Consider the following 10,000-nt stretch of genomic DNA (forward strand, 5'->3'; position numbering starts at 1 on the left):
GTTGTTCTGAGTCATTAAGAGCGAAGCAGAGAAAAGAAGACACACAGAATCTCCAGGTGGGATTGTCTGATCCAGGCCAGGAAAATCCCCCATGAGCAGATAACGACATGTTCAGGACTTAGATATGAAAGTCAGCTCTTTTTACTGACACACTCAGGTGCTGTAGTCTAACTTTAGCCTGTTAGCTTTACATCTCATCTCACATATTAGAATGATTTCTCTTGGTAATCTTACATACAGGATTTTACAAACACATACAGAGATCTATTCTGTCATGTAATTATTAGTATTATTGTTTTATTTGAATGTTCTGGATTATTTAATTGTGTCCTCTATATTGAACTTCTTGATAGTACAGCGCATGCGCGAGAAATGCTCTATAAATAAAGTTTATTATGATTATCAGATGATTTGCATATGATTAGAATACAATACGATATCCAGGTTCGTGTCTCGTCTGAATCATTACCATATTCAAATGATCCTATATGATGTGAAAATGCCATCGTCTTATGACAGCATGAAGACACTGGACACTGTCTGAACACTTAGTAAACGTGTGAACTGTGACGTCACAGCACGCTTCTGTGTGTGAAGTGTGACGTCACAGCACTAAACACGCGTTAGAGGCCCGTTTCTCGTTTTACTCGTTTGCATTTATGATTTCGCCTCAAACCAAAATCGATGCGTAACAATGACTCTGACAATGAAACAATGAAACTCAGCTACGAAGCGGATCGATGTTTAAAAAAAAAGTCCGAGCAAAAAAGCACATAACGTGAATTGTTCTCTCGGGGGTCACGCACTCCTTAAACGGAGGGCACGCGCCGGGGGCGGGGGTTTACATAATTGTTCATCACGGGGTAAAAGGGGACACAAACAGAGGGGCAGAACAGATGTGTCTTCTGAATTATACAACCATAATGTCTTTATGAGTGATAGCGTAACATGTCTGTCAGTCTCTCTCTCTCTCTCTCTCTCTCTCTCTCTCTCTCTCTCTCTCTCTCAGTCTCTCTCTCTCTCTGTCTGTCTGTCTGTCTGTCTCTCTCTCTCTCTCTCTCTCAGTCTCTCTCTCTCTCTCTGTCTGTCTGTCTGTCTGTCTGTCTGTCAGTCTCTGTGTCTCTCTCTCTTTCTCTCTCTCTCTGTCTGTCTCTCTCTCTCTCCCTCTGTGTGTGTGTGTGTGTGTGTGTGTGTGTGTGTGTGTGTGTAAATAGGGAAACACAAATGCGCGTAAATACTCTAGACTGAATTCATAAAATAGTTTTAATATATTTTAAAATGAACTCTGAATGTTTTAGTTACTTATAATGTTCATGTACTAGAAATTATCTGACATTAGAAAAATTATCTTTGGAATTCATGTCAGATTGTTAACATGTCCCTGAACATTAAACATGTCCCTGAACATTAAACATGTCCCTGAACATTAAACATGTCCCTGAACATCAAACATGTCACTGAACATCAAACATGTCACTGAACATTTAACATGTCCCTGAACATTAAACATGTCCCTGAACATTAAACATGTCACTGAACATTTAACATGTCCCTGAACATTAAACATGTCCCTGAACATTAAACATGTACCTGAACATTAAAACTAGCATGTTTATTAGCTTTATGTGTCACAGCCCAAGGGTTTAATATCTAATATTTATAAGCCCGGTGTCACGTGACATTGTGTTCGTTTATTCACACAGCTGTTAGCGCGCACAGGAGGGAAACACGGACTGTGTCCTAAACGCATGTGGTGCACTGCTTAGGGTGTAGGGTGTAGGGAGCGAGTCCTGTTCGTCGTTCTGATTCAGCTCTTCGGTATGTAGTAAAACCGGGAGCGTTATTTAGTTTCACACGTAAAAAGGGACGCAGGGAAGCGGGGCGGTGATTTGGGATAGAGCCCGTAGCTGCCGGTGAAGATGGCGGCTTTGCGCAGGATGGTGTCGGTGCTGGTTAGCAGATCGGCGGCTCGGTTCGGGGATAAAGCGCGGGTAACGAGCGGCGGGGCAGCGGCGGTGGGATTCGGGCTCGCGGCCGGTGGAGCAGCGGTGCTGTACCTTAACTACCGGGGAGCGCGCGCCGGAGTACGCAACAACGCGCCCGTGCATGCGGAGGAGCCGGTAAGACGCGCTCGCGCTACAATAATAATAATAATAATAAATACAAAATGCCCGCTGTAGGATTCTACACATAAAATAAATATCGTTAAATTATTAATCAAGTAAACAGTGGAGGAAAATATAAAGGTGTTGACAGCGCGTGAGTACCGCAGGACTACATAACACACACACACACACACACACACACACACACACACACACAGTAATATGGTAACCCAATCCAGCCCCAGTGAGTAACATCACACCTTCCTTTCCTCTAACAGCTCATCCAGCAATCAGCCTCCAATTCTTTATTTAGTATCTAGTACATTTCTAGTGACATTAATGTTCAGTTAAACGAGTTAGTTCATGTTGTCAGTAATGTTATAGCAGCTGCAAACAGTCGTTCCATCATCAGCTTTACCTCTGACACCTCTGAGACTTACAATGTGCTGACACTGGAGACTCCTTCCATAACGACTACATAAACGTCTCTCATTGTCTGATCTGCTGTAGGATTATGTGTGAATCAGCTGTTACTATAGAAACCATAATGTATTAGAACGAGTGGGTTAATATAAGCCTGTGATTTGTTGTAATAGAGAAAGGCGCTCTATATAAAATGTCACTGTACATCAGCTGTAGTGTTTCTTTGTTGTTCCTGACTTGGAGTAACAGTTGTATGAACGACTTGATGAGAGATTTATTTACGATCACGCAGTGAGCTGCGACAATCTGGATTTTTTTTATTAAAACCTTTTCTTGAAGTAAGGAGTCTCCAGTGTCAGAGGCAACATTAAATGTACTTTTAAACAAATCGAGGTGTCGTATATTTTAATATGAAGAATTATAAAATAGTAATCACACAAAAAATAATCTACATATGAGTGAAATACACAGTAACACAGGTTTATTTTCCTTTTGCCCTCAGACACTCCCACAGGTGTAAGTGCAGGGTTTTCCTTGGGTTGTGAATGTGTAAGATTTTTTTGCGTTGAGGAATATTTCTGGACAGACGAGTTCTGAATTCTTTCCAAGTTTGTAATATTTACGTGTGTGTATGTGTGTGCGTGCGTGTGTTGGGTGTGTGTGTCTGTGTGATTGTATGTATTTATTTTTTAATTAGATTTTTCATTTTATTATTTAAAAAAAAAGAACATTCCAAGTATTTTAAATGGTTTAATAATTATACATACAGGTGAAACCACACATTGATGTTACAGTGATGTTGTAGAACTGATTGTTGGCTTATGGTTCTAGTATCATATCACATGAACCTTTAATGTGTGTGATCCACCTCCTGCCCCTCCCCCAACAGAACCGGCATTTGGACTTGGAGGACGGAGACGTGTACATGTCGTCCCATGAGCACCACTTCAGGCTCTTCAGCTCTCTGGAGTATGAGGGTCAGCTGTACATGACGCCTCAGAACTTCATCGAGTCAGTGACCACGTGCGAGCCGAGGAGTGAGTGCTACCTGTTCACTGTGGTTTGCTATTTTTCGTCGTGTTGCTGAAGTGCAGGATGTTCTGTTTTCTTTCTGTGTGCTCCACACCTGAGGCAGGTATTCCAGAACTGCAACGATGTGAGTACAGTCTCAGGTGTGTCAGTGAGTACAGTCTCAGGTGTGTCAGTAAGTACAGTCTCAGGTGTGTCAGGGAGTACGTTCTCAGGTGTGTCAGGTGTGTCAGTGAGTACGGTCTCAGGTGTGTCAGGGAGTACAGTCTCAGGTGTGTCAGGTGTGTCAGTGAGTACGGTCACAGGTGTGTCAGTGAGTACAGTCTCAGGTGTGTCAGGTGTATCAGTGAGTACTGTCTCAGGTGTGTCAGTAAGTACAGTCTCAGGTGTGTCAGTAAATACAGACTCAGGTGTGTCAGTGAGTACAGTCTCAGGTGTGTCAGGGAGTACAGTCTCAGGTGTATCAAGTGTGTCAGTGAGTACAGTCTCAGGTGTGTCAGTAAATACAGACTCAGGTGTGTCAGTGAGTACAGTCTCAGGTGTGTCAGGTGTGTCAGTGAGTACAGACTCAGGTGTGTCAGGTGTGTCAGTGAGTACAGACTCAGGTGTGTCAGTGAGTACAGACTCAGGTGTGTCAGTGAGTACAGACTCAGGTGTGTCAGTGAGTACAGACTCCGGTGTGTCAGTGAGTACAGACTCAGGTGTGTCAGTGAGTACAGACTCCGGTGTGTCAGTGAGTACAGACTCAGGTGTGTCAGTGAGTACAGACTCAGGTGTGTCAGTGAGTACAGACTCAGGTGTGTCAGTGAGTACAGACTCAGGTGTGTCAGTGAGTACAGACTCAGGTGTGTCAGTGAGTACAGACTCAGGTGTGTCAGTGAGTACAGACTCAGGTGTGTCAGTGAGTACAGACTCAGGTGTGTCAGTGAGTACAGACTCAGGTGTGTCAGTGAGTACAGACTCAGGTGTGTCAGTGAGTACAGACTCAGGTGTGTCAGTGAGTACAGACTCAGGTGTGTCAGTGAGTACAGACTCAGGTGTGTCAGGTGTGTCAGTGAGTACAGACTCGGGTGTGTCAGTGAGTACAGACTCGGGTGTGTCAGTGAGTACAGACTCGTGTGTCAGTGAGTACAGACTCGGGTGTGTCAGTGAGTACAGACTCGGGTGTGTCAGGTGTGTCAGTGAGTACAGACTCGGGTGTGTCAGTGAGTACAGACTCGGGTGTGTCAGTGAGTACAGACTCGGGTGTGTCAGTGAGTACAGACTCGGGTGTGTCAGTGAGTACAGACTCGGGTGTGTCAGTGAGTACAGACTCGGGTGTGTCAGTGAGTACAGACTCGGGTGTGTCAGGTGTGTCAGTGAGTACAGACTCGGGTGTGTCTGAGTACAGACTCGGGTGTGTCTGAGTACAGACTCGGGTGTGTCAGTGAGTACAGACTCGGGTGTGACAGTGAGTACAGACTCGGGTGTGTCAGTGAGTACAGACTCGGGTGTGTCAGTGAGTACAGACTCGGGTGTGTCAGTGAGCACAGACTCGGGTGTGTCAGTGAGCACAGACTCGGGTGTGTCAGTGAGCACAGACTTGGGTGTGTCAGTGAGCACAGACTCAGGTGTGTCAGTGAGCAGTGGCACTGCAGTGAGAAGTGAACCTCACTTCCTTAATGTGTTTCAGTGGCTGGAATGTAAATGTAGATGTTTCTATATGTGTGTTCTGGTGTCACATTTTATGAGACAAACAGCTGCAGGGTAACCAAACACGTGCGCGCACACACACACACACACACACACACACACACACACACACACACAATCAGTTCTAAAGGCCGAACGAAAAAATAAAAATAAGCATCAATCTAATAGTTAATTTAAAGATTACAATATTTACTGTAATATTTTTAAATGATTTTATTCACTTTTTCTGTATTAATTTTGCTGTATTTGTTTTGGCATGAAATTCTCTCTCTCTCTCTCTCTCTCTCTCTCTCTAGGTAAGAAATCTTGGCAGTCTCTCACTAAACAGGTGATTAAAACTCAGTTTTTCTGATCACATGTCACACCTGTTGGTAAGGTATTCTAGCGCACACACACACACACACACACACACACACACACACACACAGAGTAGCAGAGGTATATTATGTGAGGGGAAAAACCATTTAAAAAAATGTTAAAAATAAAGATGTTGCAACTGTGTGGCACAAGAGCTAGCTAGCATTCTTAGCATGCTATAAAGTAAGACACCTTATAGTGCAGCTAGTGCTCTGTTGTTTTTTTTCTTCACTAAATGGCTTCCTTGTTTTTCCAACAGGAGCTGGAGAAGATCCTCTCAGAGACGCCTCCAGTGTGGAAAGGAAGTTCTACCCTTTTCCGAAATCTCAGAGAGAGAGGTGAGAGTAATCTGAGCTGCTGAGCTTCACAGCATGATACCAGTCTCATCTGAGATTAATAGAGCTAACCTGCATGCTAGTTAGCCATGCGACTAAGCTAATGTCAGGAGTAAATTGTTTTATTTCTTATAATAATGATAGATTTTGAAATTTCCACACGAACAAAACTGTTCGGTTTACTATTTAGATTAGAAGTGTTAGCTAAATAGACAGCTGGGCAGCTAATATTATCTTTTAAAAAGCAAATATTTTGTATAGCATATAGTAACGTGTAGTAATATATATTACAAACAGTTAGCTAGACAAAAGTTAGCTAGATCAATGTTAGCTAACGTTAGTGATGAATAAAGTCTTTTAATTGTGCTAATTTTAGCAATTGAAGTTGGACTGGATTTCTAATTTGCAAATGAATGAGATATTAGCATATCCTTATTACCATAAAATACCAGATTAATAGCTAATGTTTAGATGTATCATTTCCTTATCACAATATTTGGCTGGAATTTGATCAAGGTTTCAAATATCAGTAGTAGAAAATGTCCTTAGCTAACATGCTAGCTGAAGCGTTAGTGTCACCTGTTCTCTTTAAGGAAAACAAAATTTGGGGTTTCTTGTTTATCGGACACTGCAAACTCTAATAATGTCACTGTGTAGGGAACAAAACACTTTGGGTGAAGAAAAAATAATCAAGGATAGGTTGGGGTGATGGGGGCACGGTGGCTTAGTGGTTATCACGTTCTACTCACACCTCCATGGTTTGGGGTTCGATTCCCGCCTCCTCCTTGTGTGTGGAGTTTGAATGTTCTCCCTGGGCCTCGGGGGTTTCCTCCGGGTACTCCGGTTTCCTCCCCCGGTCCAAAGACATGCATGGTAGGTTGATTGGCATTTCTGGGAAATTGTCCGTAGTGTGTGATTGTGTGAGTGAATGAGAGTGTGTGTGTGTGTGCCCTGCGATGGGATGGCACTCCGTCCAGGGTGTATCCTGCCTTGATGCCCGATGATGCCTGAGATAGGCACAGGCTCCCCGTGACCTGAGGTAGTTCGGATAAGCGGTAGAAGATGAATGAGTGAGTGAGTGAGTTTGGGGTGATGAAGTAAAATATAATAATATTGTATGAAGCTAATCATCATCAGTAGTTCAGTTAGTTGCTGACACTCGCTCTTGTGCATGCTAAGCTAATATCCTCCACTCGTAGTTGGCTATGTTGAATTCTCTGCTTGTTCCAGAGCAGCCTGTGTGATCACACAATTTGCCAGTAATGCTAAATCTTTACCTATTTCTCTCTTTCTTTCTTGCCACTATTCATCATGTCTGAAGCTGGCAGCGTTCCTGAATCCCAAATTGAAGAAAAAAAACAAAAACAAAAAAACAAAGGATTGTGAATTAAATAAATAAATAAACATGAGGAAGATCACTGACACGAGAGCTGCAATTAAAGCATTTGCTGCCGGGGCGCTGGTAGCAGACTGGCTAATTCCCTGCGGTGATAATTATACACTCGCTTCACACAGGCGCTAACCGCAGCGGGACGGCTAAAAATAAACTGCACGGATTCCACTCCTCTCCTTTTATAATGATCATTTTTAACTGCAGCCCCGTAATTTGCACCTTCTGTTTAACTCGACTGATGCTGTGTTGTGAAGACAAAATACGGAAACTCGTTCGAATCTAATGGAAAGGTGTGTGTGTGTGTGTGTGTGAGAGAGAGCGAGAATGCGATAGAGAGAGAGAGAGAGAGCGAGAACATCTCCAGAGGATGATTTCCAGGGAAATGGATCCAAGGTGATTACTGTAAATACAGCTGAACCCAAGGAAGGTTAACTCTATCAGGATAGCGTTGGAGAAACGTGAAAATGTTCCTCAATGCTAACCGCACAAGCCAAAGTCTTACAATATATCAGTCCATTTATCGATCATCTGGTAATTCTTTGTTCAGACAGATATGTCGGTTCTTTGACGTACCTCACTCGAGGCAGAACAGATCCTTAATATAGTGTCTTACTTTTTTTGGGAGATACTAGAACCATCACTGGTCATTTATTTGAATCCCCACCTGACCACATGATTGGTTAGCATCACTCTTATTGACAGTACTGCTTTCCCAACCAGTGAGAACAGCTATTTTTCTCTTTTAGATTACAACAGATTGATGATCCCCAAAACTAATAGCTATTAATTAGAGTTTTTTGTAAGTACAAGAAATCTTAGCATTAGTTCTACACCTAGAAGAAGAACATGAAGAAGCCTGTTCTCTGAAGATGGCTGTTCATGTTTATCTGTTTGTGTATGGGAAGCTCATGTAGGTATCATCCCCCTTCTCTGGTTAAATGGACTCGTGTTGGGTTCCTCACCTGCAGGCGTAAAAGACCACTGGCATGAAACGTTCGGCTCGTTCAGCCAGAACTATCTGTAACTCTGCTACCGATACATTGGAGAATGCTTTCAGTGGCTGTGTAGGGAGTAATGTATCTCTGTTTTCTACCCTAACTACCAAAACATTCTCATGAGCATCCATCGTGTATCCTCTTTCTCATGAGTCGAAGCAAACGCTTGAGTAACTTCAGCAGTCCATCCTGGAGTGTTTGGGCCAGAAAAGGCCTCTTGTTTTTGTTTGCAGTTAAGAGTAGTTTAGATGTTATCTTCTGAAAGAACATCCCTTTGTAAAACTAGACAAGATTTCAATTTCAGGTGTCAGTCGAAATGCCCATAATGGGGTGCTGTTAAGTCAGGAGAACAGTTGGAGATAGGAGGCAGAGGAATGAGCGATGCTTTGTCAAAAAAAAGTGACCCTTTGGTTTTCTTTTGCAGGTATCATTTCTTACACAGAGTATCTCTTCCTGCTTTGTATCTTGACCAGTAAGTATTAGAATTTTTATTTTTTGCTCCTCAGTTTTGTTCAATATCTCGGTTTGTCCCTCTTGCTATAATTGTGTCTTATGTTTTTTCAGTTTCACTCAACCTTGTTTGCTACGTTAAAGACAAATCACAAAAGCTAAACTTTATAATCTTATTCTTCATGGTATGACATGGACCCAGACAGTTTCCAGCCACACTTTCATCCAGAGCGATACACTTAGACAAGTCGGTTTTATCAACACAAACGCCTCCAAGTTCTCTACATCTTGTGGTGAAAATCAACTGTGAGGTTACAGAAATCAGCAGCTTTGTGGTATAAACGCTTTCATAACGTTTAGATCCTGTGTTTAATTAATAAGTGCTCCAAATTCTATCTACTGAAATAGCTCAGGCATTATGAAGTTGTTGAGTAGCATCATTAAAGCTCGTGTCTTCGCCCTTTCCCGGTGCACCAAAGCACTTCACTCATCACGTCCTCCAGAACACAGCGACCCAGACTTGATGTGCTGTTCCCACGGCAACGTAACACCACGGGAAGACATGTGGCCCTCAACAAGGTCAAAAACACACCTGGAGGAGGTGATGAAAGGTGGTGTTTGGTACGAAAGGAGAGCTGGAACTGAGACTCTGACTTTGAAGTGATGCGCTTCAAAGTCGAAATTAGTGCGGAGAACATTTCTGTGTGGATGTAGAATTTCATGGGGTTGCAAATTGTAGTCAACAGAATAGGCAGATGTGAGAAGACCGTTAGACCTTCGTCACTGACACTGGAGACTCCTTCCATAAAGGTTAAATAAACATGTCCTTACAGACTGCAGAACTCAACAGTGCTGTGGTATGAGGACAAAATGTATCACTGTCCTTCTGCTTCACACTTAAAGATAGTCTTGATGCGTTTCTGTAATTGTCTCAGGACGATAAAATCATGCAATGAGATGATTTTCCACCGAGGAGTCTTCTTGGCTAATACTTTATACGAATGACCTCATAGTAATGCACTTTATCGCATTATGAAAGCCGAATCTATGTACATGACTCACATGTCTTTTCCTCAGAGCCTCATGCTGGCTTCAAAATAGCCTTCAACATGTTCGACGCCGACGGCAACCAGATGGTGGACAAGCAAGAATTTCTGGTGGTGAGATAATCTGTCTTTTACGCTGACCCACTTGTAGACTTTTTGGAGGACATTTAAATAT

At 42.8% G+C, this 10,000-nt stretch overlaps 1 protein-coding gene across 4 annotated transcripts in view; it reads left to right on the top strand.

The window, feature by feature from the left end:
• The first annotated feature begins 1,832 nt into the window (after positions 1-1,832).
• micu3a (mitochondrial calcium uptake family, member 3a) overlaps positions 1,833-10,000 on the top strand; it is a 22,730-nt gene continuing 14,562 nt past the window's right edge. For 2 of the 4 annotated variants that reach the window (XM_060864670.1, XM_060864671.1), the window contains exons 1-6: positions 1,833-2,120; positions 3,418-3,565; positions 5,546-5,577; positions 5,866-5,944; positions 8,754-8,801; positions 9,857-9,939. In XM_060864670.1, coding sequence (XP_060720653.1) covers positions 1,920-2,120; positions 3,418-3,565; positions 5,546-5,577; positions 5,866-5,944; positions 8,754-8,801; positions 9,857-9,939 — 591 coding nt within the window. In that variant the 5' untranslated portion in view covers positions 1,833-1,919. The remainder of the gene's footprint in view (positions 2,121-3,417; positions 3,566-5,545; positions 5,578-5,865; positions 5,945-8,753; positions 8,802-9,856; positions 9,940-10,000) is intronic. The other 2 variants (XM_060864672.1, XM_060864673.1) reach the window with 2 other exon arrangements.

This window comes from Tachysurus vachellii, chromosome 2 (genome assembly GCF_030014155.1).
Source record: "Tachysurus vachellii isolate PV-2020 chromosome 2, HZAU_Pvac_v1, whole genome shotgun sequence".
Taxonomy (NCBI): domain Eukaryota; kingdom Metazoa; phylum Chordata; class Actinopteri; order Siluriformes; family Bagridae; genus Tachysurus; species Tachysurus vachellii.